General features: G+C 43.7%; 1 protein-coding gene across 1 annotated transcript in view; it reads left to right on the top strand.

Moving 5' to 3' along the window:
• Positions 1-21287, top strand: part of adam11 (ADAM metallopeptidase domain 11) — a 365266-nt gene that overhangs the window by 286879 nt on the left and 57100 nt on the right. Inside the window, exon 20 of the mRNA XM_059955670.1 lies at positions 19986-20049. Coding sequence (XP_059811653.1) covers positions 19986-20049 — 64 coding nt within the window. The remainder of the gene's footprint in view (positions 1-19985; positions 20050-21287) is intronic.

The following is a 21287-nucleotide window of genomic DNA, read 5'->3' as shown; positions in this document are numbered from 1 at the left end:
CAGCTTTCGACTCAAGCAACATCGATCACCAAGATCTGGAAGTCAGGTCAGAATGTGGCTTATCTATTGCGTCTTCGCGATGCTCAAGTGAAACCACAGTTAGCATAACTGCAGCACGAGCTCGCGCCAAAGCTGAAGCAGCAAGAATGAAAGCAGCATATGCTAAGTATGAAGTTGAGATGCAAATGGAGAAAGCTCGAATAGACGTGGAGAGAGCATATGTAGAGGCTACATTAAGTGCGCACAAGGAAGAGTGTGAAGCCAAGGCTGCCTCAGCAGAGGCAAAGGTCTAGGAAGCAGCAGCTGACTTAGACAGTGGTGAGTCTATAACCAAATCAGTCATGCTTTGCCATCACAACAGCCAATGCATCTTACCAAAGAATATGTCCAAATACATTTTGGCTGTATAAAAGACTGTGTTCCAGCTCTATAAGGAGAAGCTGTCCACACTACACAGCCAACTTGCCTTTCACATAATCCAGGTATTGACAGTCACAGTCTACAGCAGCAAAGACCCACAACATCCCCTTCTGCAATTTCATCACAACAAAGACATCAGTCAAGTGTTGCTACTGATGCCAACCCCATCTGCACAGACATAGACAATCTGAATATCCATCCATCCTAGGGCACACACTTGGCAAGCTATTCTTCACAATGCCCTCATTCAGGAGCTGCAGTTGCATTAGATTTGGCTTGGTATCTGGTTTGTCAAGACCTTGTCACAGCAGGACCAAAAGTGTTTGGCAACCAGTCAGCTGTTCTGAAAGCCAAGCTTTCGCAATGCCGTGGAAGGATGAAGTAAGTTGTTTGGTTGGGAGCTACTGTAACATGCAAGAAGGGTTAGAGCAGTGCACATTAATAATCCAGCTAAGGGTTTACAAATGCTGTGGCAGAGGCTGGACAAGTGCTGTGGCTCTCCAGAGGTAATCACAGAATCTCCCTTCACCAGACTTGATAATTTGTCAAAGCTCTCAAACGATGAACTGTGGAAACTATTGGAACTTGCAGATCTGTTGCCGTAACTGCAAGCCACAAAATCTACAAGAACTCAGTTTCTTGGATACAGCAAAGGGAATAAACTGTATCATGGAGAAATTACCAAACAACATGCAAGAATGGTGAACAACGGAAAGGTCTAAGTATAAAATGAAACATCATGCCCCCTATCCACTATTTTCATTCTTTGTGGAATTCATCTGTGGCCATGCAGAAATGCAAAATGACCTTAGTTTTATGCTTTCAACCCCGGGCAACACGTCATTCAAAGAGAGGTCTCCAGCAAAAACATGGAAAACCAAAACCCCTATTGTGGTCAGCAAACTCTATCATGAACCCCAATAGACAATTCCCTATCCAATAGAAACCTCACCACTCATGGAAATGCAGAGGATTCAGAGAAAAAAAACATTTGCAGACCAGAGATTCTTTCTAATGGAGCACTCAATATGTTTCAAATGTTGTGCTTCAACTGCACACCAAGAAAAAGACTGTACAGCTATCATACACTGCACTGAGTGTGACAGTAACCAACAGATATGAGCACTTCATTCATGGCCAGCACCTTGGGCTACTTTTGGTTCCAGCACACCCACAGCAGAGCACGGCAGGGAGCCAGCCAAGCATCCATCAGGTGTAACTACTTCCTCATGCACAGAGATATGAGGGAAAGGTTCCAAGGCAAATCTTGTTCTAAAATATGTCTGGTCAAAATCTACCCAAAAGGACATCCTGAGCAAAAAATAGAGATGTGATATTGGATGATCAGAGCAAAGTATTGTTGGCAAAATCAACTTCCTTTGACAGATTCAGTATTCAAGATTTGTTTCCTCATGCACTCTAAAAATGTGTTCTGGAACATCAGAAGTTACTGGAAGAAGAGCCAGTGGATTTGTTGTGGAGTCAAAGGAGGGGGGAGGTGTGCTTACCCTTGCCAACCCTCACTGAGTGCAACCATATTCCCAACAACAGGGATGAGATCCCAACTCCTGAAGTTGCACGCAGTCATTCACATCTTAAGGCCATAGCTGACAAAATTCCCCTCACTCGACTCTTCTGCTGAGATTTTCCTGTTGCTTAGCAGAGACACCATCCATGTACGTAAGGTACGTGAACAGCACAATGGTCAGCAAAATGTGCCTAATGCCCAACAACTGAACCTGACATAGGTTATACTGGGTGAAGTCCATCTTGATGTTGCTCATCAGTCCACTGTCAGCTCATTTAAGACGAATGTCCTGGAGAATAGTGCTCAAGTTATTTTAGGCCCTTTTGAGAGTAGAATCTGTATGAATGAGAACATTGTACTGCAGGTAAGCAAGCCAAACCTCATGACATACTTACCTCTGTTCAATTAGATTTAGGTAAGTTGGTCTTCTGTCACTTGGAAGATAATTATCAGGTGGCACTTTCCAGCAAAAATGAGGTCTTCCTTTGAATCATCAGCCAGCTGGTGGCATAGTGGCATCAGTGCCAGACTTCAGAGTGAAGGCTTCCGAGTTCAAATCCAGCCAGCTCCCTTGCACGCTTTCCATCTGTGCTGGGTTGAGCGTCATGCTAGCAACTCGGCCTTGTAAAATAAAGAAAGCCTGCTAAAATAATGCCATCACGATGGCGTCCCAATAACTCCACTCGGAGTTAAGGGCTTCTTCTTTTTCTTCTTTGAATCATCAACAAAGATGAGTCATACAGTTGAGTAGCTCCCCTTCCTTTTGGTCACTATGACAATTCCTACAACAGAAAGCAGACCCTAAGTCAACTCAGTTGCACATTAAGAAAGAAACCAGAAACGAAAGATCATTACCGGTATTTGGTCTTCATGTAGAGACTTGTCAGGAACAATCATGCTGCGCTAGCTCCTCAATGAGATCCCACAAAGAAAACTGGTATTTGCCCATCGTTGGTGTTTACCACCACCAGAAACCTGCACAAATATGAATTCAAAGGTTTCAAAGGTGCATTTAATGTCAGAGAAATGTATACAATATACATCCTGAAATGCTTTTTCTTTACAACCATTGACTAAAAGCAGAGGAATGCCCCAAAGAATAAATGACAGTTAAATGTTAAAACCACAAAGTCCACCCAAGCTCCCCTCTCTCCTGCGCGTAAGCAGCAGCAAGCATGAGCCCCCATCCCCTCACCAGCAAAAAAAAGCATCGGCACCCACCACCAAGCATTCAAGCGTGCAGCAAAGCATCAATAAAAACACAGACTTACAGTACTCCAAAGACTACATGCTCACCCAGTATTTGACATACCACGGGCTGGCTCTCTCCCTCCCCCTCTCCCTCTCCCCTCTCCCCTCTCCCCTCTCCCTCCCTCCCCCTAATAAGGGAGAAAGAGATGTCTCCATTTCACAGCGAGAGGGGAGACATTACCAAAAACTCACTGGTTTACAATGTAAAATGTCCGTTGTGTCACTTTTTCATGCTCTGTGCCCAAAGATCTCGGGTCTCTGGGCACACAGCCAAAGATGGTCCAGCTCCCACAACACACCCATCTGGGACACCGACCATTGATCCGCCCATCTCCAGAGCCCTGAGTTCCTAGGCCTCCAAAGCCGTGCCAAACTCTTACGCCGAGTCCTTAGCATGCTGAGCAACGGCCAGTTGTGAAACCCGGAGAGCGGGTCCCATTCCCACAAAGAACTGTAGTCAGCATGTAATTCAGGTTAGGGTCTTCAAAAGAATCTTGAAAGGCAAAAATAGAGATATTAAAGATGGAAATAGAGCTGTTTCTGAAGAAGTAAGTAAAGGAGTTGCCGTTTAGCACCATCGTCACTTGAATTGTGTTTGATTCAAGTGTGCAGTTCATATCACTGAACAAGGTGCTCTTGTGTAGTCTAGACCTCGATAACAGTCTGCTTGAAGTCCTCGTGTGTTTCAGAATTTAGCCCATCACAGTGATAGCAAACATTGAACAAATGTTCCACAGCTTCCCAGTGGGAAAGCATCATTGAGACTACCTCAGATTCTTGCGGCTTCGAGACCATGAACAGAACAGCAAGAGTACCACATGAGAGAGTTCATGTGTTGGGTAACTGCCCCGCCAGCAGTAGCAATCTGTGGTCTAAGGAGGACAGCTATCGAGGGAGAGAAGGAATTCGGGACTAAAGCACAGAGGTACACTGAAAGGTATTTCTATGTTGATGATGGTGTTAAATCATTTTCTCATGCAGAGGAAGCAGTCAGCGTGTTGAAAGCAGCACAAGACATGCAGGTGCATTCTAATCTCAGACTGCATATAATCACATCCAACAGGTCTATGGTCATGCAATGTTTCCCATCTGAAGACCTGGCCAAAGATCTACAGAATCTTGATCTTGGACATGACCTCCCTCCTATGCAATATAGTCTGGGCCTTGGATGGGACCTTGTTACCAACACCCCTACTTTCCAAGTCACTGATACCGAAAGACTCTTTGAAGGTCGTGGTACAATATCAACCATCACTAGTTTTCACTCTCTTGGATTTGCTGCTCCAGTCAGAATCCAGGGACACTTCATGCTGCAAGAGTTGATCTTGGAAACTTGTGGATGGGATGTCTTACTCCCTAAAGAGAAACAAGAGCAGGAACAGCAATTGTGTTCATCCCTTCATGATCTTTAAGGTTTGAAGATTCCAAGAAATTACACAATTCCACTATCAACAGCCCAAAAGAAAGAGGTCAGCACCTTTTGTGATGCATCATTTAAAGAAATTGCTGCTGTTGCATACCTGAAGGTCACAGACGTTGCTGGATATAGTGAAGTTGGATTCATCCTGAGAAAGGCAAAGCTTGCACCCAAAGCAGATCTCACAATACCAAAGCTTGAACTCCCTGCTGCTGTTCTAGCAATTGGAGATGGCAGAGATTATAACTGAAGAACTAGATACAGAACTAGATGATGTCAAATTCTTTACGGGCAACAAGGTTGTGCTCAGTTATATATTTAATGAAACAAGGAGATTCCATGTTTATGTACATAATAAGATCTAATGCATCGAACAATCAAGCCAGAAGATCCAATGGAATTACATGCATTCCTACTGATTTCAACCTGGCTGAACATGCCACAAGAGGACTTCAAGCTAATCATCTCACCCTCTCCTCATGGTTAACTGGCCTAGCTAACTCTGAGGCAGATGTAGAAATACATCCTCCAGTCTCAACTGACATCATTCATTTATCACCGCTCCAACTTGGCAGTGTACACTTTGAGTGTTTTTCAGGTTGGAAGTTGCTTGCCACTGCAATTGCCTGGCTCACACATTGCTTATTCCTTAACAGGAGTAGCCAAAGATAGCCTTTGCAATGGTTGGCACACCTGCAAGCAATCTCTCAGCACAGAGCAAGTGAATTGGGCAAAGATTGGAATCCTTCTTGTTCAAAGACAGGTGTATGAAGAAGTGCAGTGCATCACAAAGCAGGCACCTCTCCCAAAACAAAGCTCTCTTAGTAAACTCTATCACTTTCTTGTCTTTGTGCGACTGCTGCAAGTTGGAGGATGGATAAAGAAGGCACTTTATAGGTAGCTCGTTCAATTGTCATTTGAGTCAGATCCATATTACCTCTCTGCTCATCAGACATTACCACAAGCTAGCATGTCTTCAAGGCCAGCATTTTTGAAGTGGAAATAGTTAAAGACGATGTGGTAAGACTGTTTTCAAGACCAGTATCTGAGACTATCCTCCTTTTGCTAAAGACTTAATAAAATGATCACTTGACTTTTAGTTTTCATAGCAAAGTTTGACATCCTATGGATGCCAGGCAGGGAGTGTTCTGGCATCTAGAGGTGCAGTTCATTTTGTATCAGCATCACTTCCTATATGTAAGCTGTTTTTTTATGCTATTTCCTGCACTGGTTAACTTCAATTTGATTTGAGACACATGGAAAAACACACATCTCATTCCACTCTTTATTTGCCCTTGAAACAGAAATACATGTGAGTCATAAATGTATTAATATTCATAAGCAAAAGCAGATATATTTTGAAGGAAATATTATGTTTACATCTATCGTTGGACTACAGGCTTACTCTTGTTTATGCTGTGTAGTTATGGAGTATATTACCTTGGTTAACACCGATTGTGAGAATAATCAACAGTATATTCAGGCACACAACGAGTCAGTATTGAATTTAATACATGTTTTACTTAATTCTCTGTAGTTTCACAAGTAAAGAGATCTCATTAAAAACTCTGAAGAAAGCTTCCATCTTGGGGGATTTATGAGAAGCTGCAAAGCTGTGTATAGACACACAGTAAAGACAGTAGAAATACATGACAAGTGGTAAGCCCCAAAGATCCTTTGACATAAACAGTAAGATAATACTCACCATGTGCATGATGTGTCTAATGTTACTTCAGCCAGGACTATCACACATTATTTTAAATGAATCAATAATGACTTTTAGGAAATGTAGTATCTTTTAATTGCACATACTGCTTTGGTGTGCAGTAGTGCCCTCAATTGTGAGTTTTGGCTCCTCTGTCAAGACTAACTGCAGAGGATTGTGGACACAGCTCAGCACATCATGGAAACTGACCAACCCTCTATAGACCATGAGACCATAAGACCAAAAGCATCTGGCCCATCTAGTCTGCTCTGCCATTCAATCATGGCTGATCCTTTATTTTCCCTTCTCAGCCCCACTCCGTGGCTTTCGCCCCATAACCTTTGATGCCATGTCCAATCAAGAACCTATCAAGCTCTGCCTTAAGTACACCCAACAACCTGGCCTCCACAGCTGCATGTGGCAACAAATTCACCACCCTCTGCCCAAAGCAATTTCTCCACATCTCTGCTTTAAAAGGACACCCCTATATCCTGAGGCTGTGCCCTCTTGTCCTTGACTCCCCCACCAAGGGAAACATACTTTCCATATCCACTCTGTCTAGGCCTTTAAACATTTGAAAGATTTCAATGAGATTCCCCCCCCCCCACCGCATCTGTATAAATTCCAACAAGTACAGACTGAGGGCCTCCAAACGTTCCTCATATGAAAATCCTTTCATTCATCTTTGTGAACTCAGCCTTTTTTCCTTGGAGTGACGGAGGATGAGAGGTGACCTGATAGAGGTGTATAAGATGATGAGAGGCATTGATTATGTGGATAGTCAGAGGCTTTTTCCCAGGGCTAAAATGGCTAGCACAAGAGGGCACAGTTTTAAGGTGCTTGGAAGTAGGTACAGAGGAGATGTCAGAGGTTTGCTAAGGCTTCTGGGAGAGCTTAAACTAGGATTGTTGGGGGGTGGAAACAGAACTGAAAAGACTGGGGAAGGGAAGATTAGCTCACAAATAGAGGGAGGATAGGCAGGTGATAGAGAAGGGACACGCTCAGACCGAAGGCTTGAGATGTGTCTACTTTAATGCAAGGAGTGTTGTGAACAAAGCAGATGAGCTTAGAGCGTGGATCAGTACTTAGAAATATGATGTGCTGGCAATTGCAGAGACTTGGATGGCTCAGGGACAGGATTGGTTACTTCAAGTGCCAGGTTAGATGCTTCAGAAAGGACAGGGAGGGAGGCAAAAGAGGTGGGAGCATGGCACTGTTGATCAGAGATAGTGTCACAGCTTCAGAAAAGGTGGACGCCATGGAGGGATTGTCTACGGAGTCTCTGTGGGTGGAGGTTAGGTATAGGAAGGGGTCAATGACTTTACTGGGTGTTTTTTCATAGCCTACCTAATAGTAACAGGGATATCAAGGAGCAGATAGGGAAACAGATCCTGGAAAAGTGTAATAATAACAGAGTTGTCGTGATGGGAGATTTTAATTTCCCAAATATCAAATGGCATCCCCACAGAGTGAGGGGTTTAGATGGGGTGGAGTTTGTTAGGTGTGTTTAGGAAGTTTTCTTGACACAGTATGTAGATAAGCCTACAAGCGGAGAGGCTATACTTGATTTGCTATTGGGAAACAAACCTGGTCAGGTGTCAGATCTCTCAGTGGGAGAGCATTTTGGAGATAGTGACCATAATTCTATTTCCTTTACCATAGCATTGGAGAGAGATAGGAACAGGCAAGTTAGAAAAGTGTTTAATTGGAGTAAGGGGAATTATGAGACTATCAGGCAGGAAATTGGAAGCTTAAATTGGAAACAGATGTTCTCAAGGAAAAGTACAGAAGAAATGTGGCAAATATTCAGGGGATATTTGTGTAGAGTTCTGTATAGGTACATTCCAATGTGACAGTGAAGTTATAGTAGGGTACAGGAACCATGGTGTACAAAGGCTGTAATAAATCTAGTCAAGAAGAAAAGAAAAGCTTACAGAAGGTTCAGAGAGATGGGTAATGTTAGTGATTTAGAAGATTATAAGCCTACTAGGAAGGAGCTTAAGAAGGAAATTAGGAGAGCTCAAAGGAGCCATGAGAAGGCCTTGGCAGGCAGAACTAAGGAAAACCCCAAGGCATTCTGCAAGTATATGAAGAGTAAGAGGATAAGACGTGAAGGAATAGGACCTATCAAGTGTGACAATGGGAAAGTGTGCATGGAACTGGAGGAAATAGCAAAGGTACTTAATGAATACTTTACTTCAGTATTCACTATGCAAAAGGATCTTAGTGATTGTCGTGATGACTTGCAGCAGACTGAAAAGCTTGAGCATGTAGATATTAAGAAAGAGGAATTCGCTGGAGCTTTTGGAAAGCATCAAGTTGGAAAAGTCACCAGGACCAGACGAAATGTACCTCAGGCTGCTGTGGGAGGCAAAGGAGGAGATTGCTGAGCCTCTGGTGATGATCTTTGCATCATCAATGGGGACAAAAGAGGTTTCCGAGGATTGGAGGATTGCGGATGTTGTTCCTTTATTCAAGAAAGGAAGTAGAGATAGCCTAGGAAATTATAGACCAGTGAGTCTTACCTCAGTGGTTGGTAAGTTGATGGAGAAGATCCTGGAGAGGCAGGGTTTATGAACATTTGGAGAGGTATAGTATGATTAGGAGTAGTCAGCATAGCTTTGTAAAGGGCAAGACATGCCTTACAAGCATGATTGAATTTTTTGAGGATGTGACTAAACACATTGATGAAGGAAGAGCAGTAGATGTATTGCATATGGATTTCAGCAAGACATTTGATAAGGTACCCCATGCAAGGCTTATTGAGAAAGTAAAGAGGCATGGGATCCAACGGGACATTGCTTTGTGGATCCAGAACTGGCTTGCCCACAGAAGGCAAAGAGTGGTTGTAAGTGAGTCATATTCTACATGGAGGTCAGTCACCAATGGAGTGCCTCAGGGATCTGTTCTGGGACCCTTACTCTTCATGATTTTTATAAATGACCTGGATGAGGAAGTGGAGGGATGGGTTAGTAAGTTTGCTGATGACACAAAGGTAGGAGGTGTTGTGGATAGTGTGGAGGGCTGTCGGAAGTTACAGCAGGTCATTGATAGGATGCAAAACTGGGCTGAGAAGTGGCAGATGGAGTTCAACCCAGATAAGTGTGAAATGGTTCATTTTGGTAGGTTGAATATGATGGCAGAATATAGTATTAATGGTAAGACTCTTGCCAGTGTGGAGGATCAGAGGGATCTTGGGGTCAGAGTCCATAGGACGCTCAAAGCAGCAGCGCAGGTTGATTGTGTTTAAGAAGGCGTACGGTATATTGATCTTCATTAATCATGGAATTGAATTTAGGAGCCGAGAGGTAATGTTGCAACTAAAAAGGACCCTGGTCAGACCCCACTTGGAGTACTGTGCTCGTTTCTGGTCACTTCACTACAGGAAGGATGTGGAAGCCATAGAAAGTGTGCAGAGGAGATTTACAAGGATGTTGCCTGGATTGGGGAGCATGCCTTTTGAGAATAGGTTGAGTGAACTCGGCCTTTTCTCCTTGGAGCAATGGAGGATGAGAGGTGACCTGATAGAGGTGTACAGGATAATGAGAGGCATTGATCATGTGGATAGTCAAAGGCTTTTTCTCAGGGCTGAAATGGTTGCCACAAGAGGATACAGGTTTAAGGTGCTGGGAAGTAGGTACAGAGGAGATGTCAGGGGTATGTTTTTTACTCAGAGAGTGGTGAGTGCATGGAATGGGCTGCCAACATTAGGGTTAGGGTTAGTGGAGGTGGATACGATAGGGTCTTTTAAGAGGCTTGGACCTTAGACCTTAGACATGGACCTTAGTAAAATAGAGGGCTGTAGGTAAGCCTAGTAATTTTTAAGGTAGGGATGTGTTCAGCACAACTTTGTGGGCCAAAGGGCCTGTATTGTGTTGTAGGTTTTCTATGTTTCTATGTAAGTTTTTTTTTTAATGCAAAGCGTGGAATGGGCTGCCGGTGGCAGTGGTGGAGGCGGAAACAATAGGGTCTGCAGTGTTCTCGTGCAGGTGTAGAAACTCTGAACTAAACACCGAGTTAAACCAAAGTCAATGAGACAGGATCGCAGTAAGATTAACCATTTACTGTTCACTATTCCACATTAACGTATGGTGAAAACTGCTGATAAAACAATACAAAATATATACTGTATTTTTTTCCTTCTTGGCATCACATTTACATCATAACTACTTGTAAAAGTAAAACTACAACAAACTATATTACATTAAAGTCTCATTAAAGTACAACATACAGTCAGAATCTACCTACGCCATCAACAACTTTAAATACACTTCAACACAAACTATCCAGCAACACTTTCAATAGCACAAGAAAATAAACTTTATCAACCGTCATTACTTTTAACAGAATCAGCGTTAACATTTTTACTTCAACATATCGATTGTCATATGAACTTACGGCATTGCTTCTATGATGTTTCTTAGTACATAGAATGAAACTTTTCTCACGCTGATCCTGCATACTCAAGCCCCCCCCTCCCCCATTTCTCCAAACCGGTATTTACCCACAAGACACGGCGAAACTGGGTGTGATGTCATCGCATGTCGCAATACATCACAGACAATGAATTTACTTTCAACAACCTTAACTTTAACTAGAAAATAGTTACAAACAAATTACTAAAGCAAAAATGTAATAAAACTAAACAAATGCCTTAAGGGCAACACACTCCCTGCCTGACCTTTGTAAGGTCACTATGAACATGATACAAAACTTTAGTCTCTAAATCAGTCTTTAGGTAGAAGTAGAATGACTTCTGCAACTGGTCTTTGGTAAGTTTTCACATCACCTTGGTCAGAAGTTTTCAACTCAACCTTCCTGACATGTCCATCCCTACTAGGGAATGTGGCAGTGATTCTGGTCATTGGCCAGCAGTTGTGTGCCATCTGCTTGTTCCTGAGCAGGACTAAATCTCCAACTTGAAGGTTCCTGCGAGGCTCTGTCCACTTTTGTCTGTGTTGCAACAAAGGTAGATATTCATGGCTCCAACGGAACCAGAACTGATTTGCGAGAGCCTGAACCTGTCTCCACTGCTTTGTGTACAAATCCTTATCTGATGCTTTGTGTACAAATCCTTATCTGAGAAGTCCCCAGGTGGATGGGGAACTCCTGCCTTCTGTGTAAGGAGCATTGATGGCGAAAGTATGAAGGGGCATTCCGGGTCAGAAGACACAGGTCGGAGTGGTCGCGCATTTATAATGGCTGTGACCTCTGCCATTAGTGTGCACAGTACTTCGTGGGTCAGTCGGGTGTGTTGCTGCAGAAGCATTGAATCAAGGATCCTTCTGGAGATGCCAATCATCTGCTCCCATGTATCTCCCTGGTGAGAGGCGTGTGGCGTATTGAATTTCCAGTTGCATCCCTACTCACTGAGGTACCCTTGCACCATTTTGTCCATCCCGAGCTCCTTGGACGCTCCAACAAAGTTTGTGCTGCAATCAGACCTTAACTGTTTTGCAGGGCCTCTTAGTGCAAAGAAGCGCCTGAGAGCATTAATGCAACTGGATGTACCTAAAGATTCGATTACCTCAATGTGCACTGCTCTCAAACTCATGCAGCTGAACATGATGGCTCATCGTTTGCTCTCTGCTTGCCCTCCTCTGGTACGTCTAGTGATGATAGTCCAGGGACCAAATACATCGAGCTCTACATATGTAAAAGGAGGGCAGGCATTGAGGCGTTCTGCTGGGAGGTCTGCCATACATTGAACTTCCAGCTTCCCTCACAGTTTCCAGCAGGTTACACACCTGTGGAGTACTGAATTGATCAGTGTTTTACCGCCCAAGATCCACAGTCCCGCTCCTCTGATTGCTCCCTCCGTCAGGTGATGGCCCTGATGCCTTACCTGTTCATGGTGATGGCACGTGAGCAGTAAGGACACGTGGCTGTCTTTGGGCAGGATTACTGGGCTCTTTCCTGCAGCTGAATGGTGAAAGTGTATTAACCAGCCCCCAATGCAGATGATATCGTTCTTCAGGATCGGGCTGAGTTTCCTCAAAGGGCTGTCCTTTGGTATTGGTTTATTAGCTTGGAGAGCCGAAAACTCCCTTGCAAAAGCTGCTCTTTGAGTTGCTTTAAGAATGACGTCCTTTGCCTGGGCAAATTCATCCGCATTGCGAGGTAAGTCACATTTGTGCCATCCCTTGCATTTACTATTTCGGGATGAGTGTTTGTGGGATCTGGCCATGTGAATGAGGAATGCAAGTCCTCTCACTAAGGAATTCAAAGTGGAGAACCACTGAAAGCGTTCGGTGGTACGTATTGATTCTTCCAGGTAGGTGACACCGGTTTGTATTTGCAGCCGAATTTCTGAGTCTCTTTCAGGTTCGATCAGCTCAAATATTTTGCTTGTTTGAGTTTTTTCTACTGGTGGAGCAAGTTTATTATCGTGCTCAGTTTGAGTGAAGACTGACTGTCCCAGTGTCTTCTCGGTTACTTTACTACACTTGTTAAAGCCTTGTCATGCTTCCTTGAGACACATAAAGCTTGTGCAGGGTTGAAAAATTGAATGGCGGCCACTCTCTAGCACATTGGTCTTGAGCATATCAACTGTTGGTTTATGTACATTGCCAAGGCACACCTCTCCTATCACCACCCAGCCCAGATCCAGGCGTTGGGCAAAGGGGGCATCATGTGGTCCATTGACCTGCTGCCTGACCTTGTGCACCCTGAGCACATCTCTTTCGAGTAGCAGGAGTATTTCTGCTTTTGGATCCAGTTCTGGAATGTGCTTGGCGATGTGGTGGAGATGCGGCTGGTGTAGCACTGGGCTTGGCATTGGAATCTCGGTGTGGTTATTCAAGATTTCATTGCACTCCAAGAGCAGAGGGAGACAGATGACAACTTTACCATCCAGCGACTCGAGCTCAAAGCCTTCTGCCTTCCTTCCATATGTTTCTACGCTGCCTGAGCAAGTTCTAAGGTAGTATGGGAACTGAATACCCTCTACGTTGAACAAGTCAAAGAACTCTGGTCTGACTAGTGAGCGATTGCTCTGGTTGTCCAGAATTACATAGGCTTTGATGGCCTTGTCTTTGGCTCCCTTAGGGTATACCTTAGTGAGGCAGATCTTTGAGCATGAACGATTTGACTGACCTTGACCACAAACTTCTGTGCAGCTCGAGCTGACAACAGTTGTATTGGGGTGATCCTCTCCCTCCCAGCCGTCCTCTTGTGAGGGTGAAGGAGCTTTGTCAGTTTGCAGTAACGGGCTGGGATGCATGGCCCCATCGTGATTAGTGCTGTTGCATTCCAAGCACTCCATGGGAATGTACACTCTCTAGCAAGGTGAGAGGTAGAGGAACAGCATTTAAAACATATTTTTTTCTCCTTGAGTAGGGCCATTCTCTCGTCAAAGGGTTTTTTTCTAAACATTCTGCATTTTTGAGGGGGTGGGGTTTGTTGTGCAATGGACAATTCTTGCTAGGGACATTGTTAGTTGTGGAGACTTCAGTTTTATGCACCGAAACAGGTTCATTGATGTTAAAATTATTCAAAGTGGATTTGACTGGCTTGTTGTGAATAGTACTGCTACCTTGACTCATAAAGCTAGGGTTATTTCACTTCTTCGCCTCCTTGCACACAAACCTAGTGAAATACTTAAAGGGAGGGAATCGACCACCGTTCTCTTCTTTGTACTCTGAGCCAACAGACATCCACCTTTCCTGCAGCCCAAATGGAAGTTTATTCATGATTGATGCAATTCCATATGAAGTATCTAGATACTACAGGCCAGTTAAATAGTCGTCTTCTTTAGCACCTTCGATCTCCATGAGTAAATCTCCAAGTTCTCTTAATTTAGTGTGGTCTTTGGCTGACACCCTAGGAAAATTTTCCAGCCGTCGAAATAGTGCCGTTTCAATAATTTCAGGGGCCGCATAGCACTCTTGAAGTCTCTCCCATGCTTTGCGTAAGACTAGCTTGGGGTTGTTAATGTACACTGAACGTATGCGCCTCACCTGTTCACATGATTCTTTACCCAGCCATTTAGTCATAAGATCCAACTCTTGGGTTGCTGTGAGCTGGACTCCGCTGGTTGCATTGGCGAATGAGGAGTACCATGCACAGTAATTTTCAGGCTTATCGTCAAACTGGTATAGTCCTGAAGTGACGAGATCTCATCATGCTAAATACTGTGCCAAGGGTTCAACTGCCAGTGGCATGCTGGCTGGCGGAATATGTTGGCGGGCATATGACTGAGCGTGTGCATTCGTTATGGGATTTGCTGTTCTGACTTCAGCCTTTGCCTCTTCTCTCACCAAATCTGGTAAGTTTGGCATCGAGAAGTATTTGTCATCAGCCCTTTCATTCTTGAGTTGCAAGCGTAAATTGTCTTCCTCATGAAATGGGACGTTAGCAAATAAGTATGGAGAGGAAGAATGAGTCTTCAGGTCCATTTGAGATCAGACGTATTCGCTAGTGCGTTCCAATCTGGTCCTTTCTGAAGTAGATTTTACTTCAACTAGAATGTGCATTTTTTCAGCGCTTTCTAATATTTCTGCTTCCACCCTGGCAGCATCGGCTTCTCGGCGTAGCGCCAGCACTTTTAACTCTGCTTCTATCCTTACCTTTGCCAACTGGTTTTTGGCTTCTCTGGCAGCCTCTTCGCTTTCTCTGGTAGCCCTTTCCATTTTCAGTTTTGCTTCCTGTTCGGCGTATGACGCTCGCACCTTGGCGGTTTCTGCTTTAGCTCTTGCGAGGGCAGCCTTATTTGTTGATGCCCTAATGCTCCTGGTGCTGGATGGCAACGACTTGACGCTTGATCGCGTGGCCATCATACCATTTGTTGAAACACCTGGTAATGCCACCTTTTCACTGTAGTGTTCTTGTGTAGGTGTAGAAACTCTAAACTAAACACCGAGTTTAACTGAAGTCAATGAGGCAGGATCGCAGTAAGATTAACCGTTTACTGTTCACTCTTCCACATTAATGTATGGTGAAAACTGTTGATAAAACAATACAAAATATATACAGTATTTGTTTCCTTCTTGGCATCACATTTACATCATAAATACTTGTAAAAGTAAAACTACAACAAACTATATTACATTAAAGTCTCATTAAAGTACAAATGTTTGTACAACATACAGTCAGAATCTACCTACGCCATTAACAACTTTAAATACACTTCAACACAAACTATCCAGCAGCGCTTTCGATAGCACAAGAAAATAAACTTTATCAACCGTCATTACTTTTAACAGAATCAGTGTTAACATTTTTACTTCTACATATCGATTGTCATATGAACTTATGGCGTTGCTTCTATGATGTTTCTTAGTGCATAGAATGAAACTTTTCTCACGCTGATCCTGCATACTCAAGCACCCCCCCCCCCCTTCCCGTTTCTCCAAACTGATGGAGACGCGGTGAAACCGGGTGTGACATCATTGCATGCCGCAATACATCACAGACAATGAATTTACTTTCAACAACCTTAACTTAAACTAGAAAATAGTTGTAAACAAATTACTAAAGCAAAAATGTGATAAAGCTAAACAAATGCCTTAAGGGCAACACAGGGTCTTTTAAGAGACTCCTGGATGGCTACATAGAGCTTAGAAAAATAGAGGGCTGTGGGTAAAGCCTAGGTAATTCTAAGGTAGGGACATGTTCGGCACAGCTTTGTGGGCCGAAGGGCCTGTATTGTGCTGTAGGTTTTCTATGTTTCTATTTAGAAAACAGTCAACCCTTTCATTTCTCCTACCAAAGTTCATGCCCATACACTTCCCGATACTGTATTCCATTTATTATTTCTTTGCCCATTCTCCTAATCTATCTGTCCTTCAGTAACCTCTCTATTTCCTGAAAACTACTTGCCCCTCCACCAATCTTCATACCATCTGTAAACTTTGCAACAAAGCCATCAATTTCATCATCAGAATCAGTAAAATGTAAAAAGTAATGTAAAAAGAATCAGTCCCAACACGGACCCCTGTAGAGCACCACTAGTTAACCACAGCCAGCCAGAAAAGGCTCCCTTTATTCCCACTCTTTGCCTCCTGCCAATCAATCATTGTTTTATCCATGCTAGAAGATTTCCTGTAATACAATGGGGTCGTAGTTTTTTAAGTAGTGTGGCAACTTGTCAAAGGCCTTCTGAAAATCCAAGTACACAACATCAACCTGATTTCCTTTGTTTATCGTGCTTGTTATTTCTTCAAAGAAATCCAACTGATTTGTCAGGCAAAATTTTCCCTTGAGGAAACCATACTGACTACGGCCTATACTATCATGTGCCTCCAAGTACCTTGAGACCTTATCCTTAATAATCAACTCCAACATCTTCCCAACCATGGAGGTCAGACTAACTGGCCTATAGTTTCCTTTCTTCTACCTCTCTCCTTTCTTGAAGAGTGGAGTGATATTTACAATTTGCCAATCTTCCAGAACCATTTCAGGATCTAGTAATTCTTCAAAGATCATTACTAATGCTTCCACAATCTCTTCAGCCACATCTTACAGAAATCTGGAGTATAAACTGCATGGAGGTCAGTGACCAGTGGTGTTCCTCAAGGATCTGTTCTGGGACCCATCCTCTTTGTGATTTTTATAAATGACCTGGATGAGGAAGTGGAAGGATGGGTTAGTAAGTTTGCTGATGACACAAAGGTTGGGAGTGTTGTGGATAGTGTAGAGGGCTGTCAGAGGTTACAGTGGGACATTGATAGGATGCAGAACTAGGCCTAGAAGTGGCAGATGGACTTCAACCCAGTTAAGTGTGAAGTGGTTCATTTCAGCAGGTCGAATTTGAAGACAGAATATAGTATTAATAGTAAGACTCTTGGCATTGTGGAGGATCTGAGAGAACCTGGGGTCCATGTCGATAGGGCACTCAAAGCAGCTATGGAGGTTGACAGTTGCCTTCCTTCGGTTTTTAAAAGCTTCTCAATCCTCTAACTTCTCACTAATTTCTGCTCTATTATATGCCCTCTCTTTGGCTTTTATGTTGGCTTTCACTTCTCTTGTTAGCCACAGTTGTGTCATCTTGCCTTTGGAATATGTCTTCCTCTTTGTGCTGTATATATCCTGTGCCTTCTGAAATGCTTACAGAAATTCCAGCCATTGCTGCTCTCCCATCATCCCCGCCAGTGTTCTTTTCCAATCAATTCTGGCCAGCTCCTCTCTCATGCCTCTCTAATTCTCTTTACTCCACTGTAATACTAATACATCTGACTTTAGCTTCTCCTCAAATTTCAGCATGAATTTCATCATATTATGATCACTTTCCCCTTTTACCTCAAGCTCTCTAACCAATTCTGGTTCATTGCGCAGCACCCAATCCAGAATAGCTGATCCTCCAGTGGCCTCATCGTGGCAGAAGTGGAGGCCATGGACTGACATGCCGGAATGGGAAGTGGAATTAAAATGGGTGGCCATTGGGAGATCCCAATCTTTCTGAGGAATGGGGAGTAGGTACTCAGTGAATTGTTCTCCCAGTCTACATCAACATTCACCAATGTACTGGAGTCTACACTGGAGTACTAGATTCAGTAGATGACCCCAACAAACTCACAGGTGAAGGGTTGCCTCACCTGGAAGGACTGTTTGGGGGCCTGAATGAAAAAGTTTTAGTGTGTTGCTTGGACTTCCAGCATCTGCAGATTTTCTCTTGTTTATGACAATACCTTTACCTTTATCCCTGTATTCAGCCTTTTCAATTTTGTACACTTTTTAAATTGTAACTCATCCTGTTGACTGCAATTTTGCCCTATCAACATGCTCTCCTCACTACACATTGCCTGTTTGTAAACTAATTACCTCATTTTCAGCACTATCATTCCACTTTCCTATGATACTTCTTGCTTTGAAATACAGGGAGCTCAGGAACTGTCCTAGCACTCTGGTTCCCAACCCTCTGTAACTCTAGTTTAAACCCCACTGTGCAGCATTAACAAACCTTCCTGCTATGATGTTAACCCCCCCCACCCCCTTCAGTTCAGGTGCAAACCATCCGTTCTGTACAGGTCCCACCTTCCCTGGGGGAGAGCCCAATGATCCAAAAAATCTTACGCATTTCCTCCAACACCAATTCCTTAGCCACATATTAAACTGTATAATCTTCCTAGTTCTGACCTCACTAGTACGTAGCATGGGTCGCAATCCTGAGATCATAACCCTGGTGATCCTGCCCTTTAACCTAGCACCTAACACCGTGAACTCCCTATGCAGAATCTTGACGCTCATCCTACCCCTGTCATTGGTACCCTACATGTACCATGACTTCTGACTGTTCACCCTCCCATTTGAGAATGCTGAGGACTCGATCTGAGATGTCCCAGGCCCTGGCACCCTGGAGGCAACATACCATTCAGGAATCTTGTTCTCGCCCACAGAACCTCTATCTGTTCTCCTATCTATCAAATCTCCAATCACCACAGCGTGCCTCTTCTCCCCCTTCCCTTCTGAGTCACAGAGGCAGAGTCAGCACCAGAGACCCAACCACTGTGACTCTCCTCCATTAGGTCAACCCTCCCCCCCCTCCCCCGACAGTATCCAGGTGATTTACCTGTTGTTGACATGGGTGGCCACAGGAGTACTCTGTGCTGATTCCTTAACCCTTTTCCCCTTCCCGACTTGTCACCCAGTTTCCTGTATCCAGCACCTCAGGTGTAACTACCCCTCTATCTATCACCCCTCAGCCTCCCAAATGATCCCGAGTTCATCCAGTTCCAACTCCTTAACGTGGTTTGTTAGAAGCTGCTGCTGGATGCATTTCTTGTGGTTGTAGATGTCTTGTGGGATGTCTTCCCACATACCACAAGAGGAGTATTTCACTATCCTGCCTGGCATCTCTACTGTCCTAGCTAGCTGAGCAGATATAAAGAGAAGGAAAAAACTTGAGCTTTTCTTTCCTTTGCTTTCTCTGAGCAAAGCCTCAAAGAGCTAAAGCTATAAGATCACTCTAGCTATGTACACTCAGATGACGGCCACTGCAATGATGGAGGTTGCACTTGCCTTCCTTTAATTTGCTCTTACTGATAAATCCCAAATGCTGACTGGGTGCTGGTCAAAGCTCTATTATGCTGCCATGACCTGCTGCTTCCTTTTATCCTCAGGCAGTGGACCCAATTGGACTTGACTTCACAATCTACCTCATTATGATTTTGCATCATATTGTCTACCTGCACTGTTATTCTACATTGTTATTTTTTTAACCTCGTCTTCCTAAATGCACTGTGTAACAACTTGATCTGTATGAAAAATATGCAAGATAAGCTTTTCACTGTGTCTTGATACCTGTAACAATAATAAACAAATTCCAATTCCAAAAATGCATTCTAGTACATTTTAATCCAAACATTCTTATGATGTTCACCTATTTTGATTGTTTTGTCATATGTGCATTGGTTGAAATTTGGGCTCCTTCAGCTTCCGGGTGCCAATTAGAAAACACCAAATGCAGAAAAAAAAAGATCAGGTTACTGGACTGCATCCATCTGGCACTGACTTTACAGAGACATTAAGCACTCTGAGTTGGTACACAGACTGATCTGAATGCCATATGGGATTGCTCACTGGTACTTTTGTGGGTAACATTAAAACAGATGCACCCTGCAAAGAAGGAAAGTTGTCTTAGTTTGCTTTGTGTTTAACACTGTCCTTAATTTTCCTGTTATTGCTTTACTACACTGCATTAGAGCTTTTTAATTTTTGTTTCTCAGGGCCGTTGTTATGGTGGCAAATGCCATACCAGGGACAGGCAGTGCGATTTCATCTGGGGTCGTGGTAAGTATGAACACATAGAACATAGAATAGTATAGTACAGCACAATACAGGCCCTTCGGCCCACAAAGTTGTGCCGAACACATCCTTACCTTAGAAATTACTAGGCTTACCCATAGCCCTCTATTTTTCTAAGCGCCATGTTCCTATCTAAAAGCCTCTTGAAAGACACCATCGTATCCGCCTCCACCACCGTTGCCGGCAGCCCATTCCACACACTCACCACTCTGGGTAAAAAACCTTACCCCTGACATTTCCTCTGGACCTACTCCTCAGCTCCTTAAACCTGTGTCCTCTTGTGGCAACCATTTCAGCCCTGAGAAAAAGCCTTTGACTATCCACATGATCAATGCCTCTCATTATCCTGTACACCTCTATCAGGTCACCTCTCATCCTCCATTGCTCCAAGGAGAAAAGGCCGAGTTCACTCAACCTATTCTCATAAGGCAGGTAACATCCTTGTAAATCTCTTCTGCACCCTTTCTATGGCTTCCACATCCTTCCTGTAGTGAGGCAACCAGAACTGAGCACAGTACTCCAAGTGAGGTCTGACCAGGGTCTGAGAAGCTGCAACATTACCTCTCGCCTCCTAAATTCAATTCCACAATTGATGAAGGCCAATACACCATACACCTTCTTAACCACAGAGACAACCTGTGCAGCAGCTTTGAGTGTCCTATGGACTCAGACCCCAAGATCCCTCTGATCCTCCACACTGCCAAGAGTCTTACCATTCATACTATATTCTGCCATCATATTTGACCTACCAAAATGTACCACTTCACACTTATCTGGGTTGAACTCCATCTGCTACTTCTCAGCCCAGTTTAGCAATCCTGTCCATGTCCTGCTGTAACCTCTGACAGCCCTCCACACTATCCACGACACCTCCAAACTTTGCATCATCAGCAAAATTACCAACCCATACCTCCACTTCCTCATCCAGGAAAATAATCCAGGATAAAAATCATGAAGAGTAGGGGGTCCCATAACAGATCCCTGAGGCACACCACTCTTGACCGACCTCCATGCAAAATATGACTCGTCTACAACCACTCTTTGCCTTCTGTGGGCAAGCCAGTTCTGGATCCACAAAGCAATGTCCCCTTGGATCCCATGCCTCTTTACTTTCTCAATAAGCCTTGCATGGGGAACTTTATCAAATGCCTTGCTGAAATACATATACACTACATCCACTGCTCTTCCTTCATCAATGTGTTTAGTCACATCCTCAAAAAATT

Source organism: Hypanus sabinus, chromosome X1 (assembly GCF_030144855.1).
Source record: "Hypanus sabinus isolate sHypSab1 chromosome X1, sHypSab1.hap1, whole genome shotgun sequence".
In the NCBI taxonomy this organism is placed as follows: Eukaryota; Metazoa; Chordata; class Chondrichthyes; order Myliobatiformes; family Dasyatidae; genus Hypanus; species Hypanus sabinus.
The sequence above is the reverse complement of the archived record's forward strand: the minus strand, read 5'-3'. Positions and strand labels throughout refer to the sequence as shown.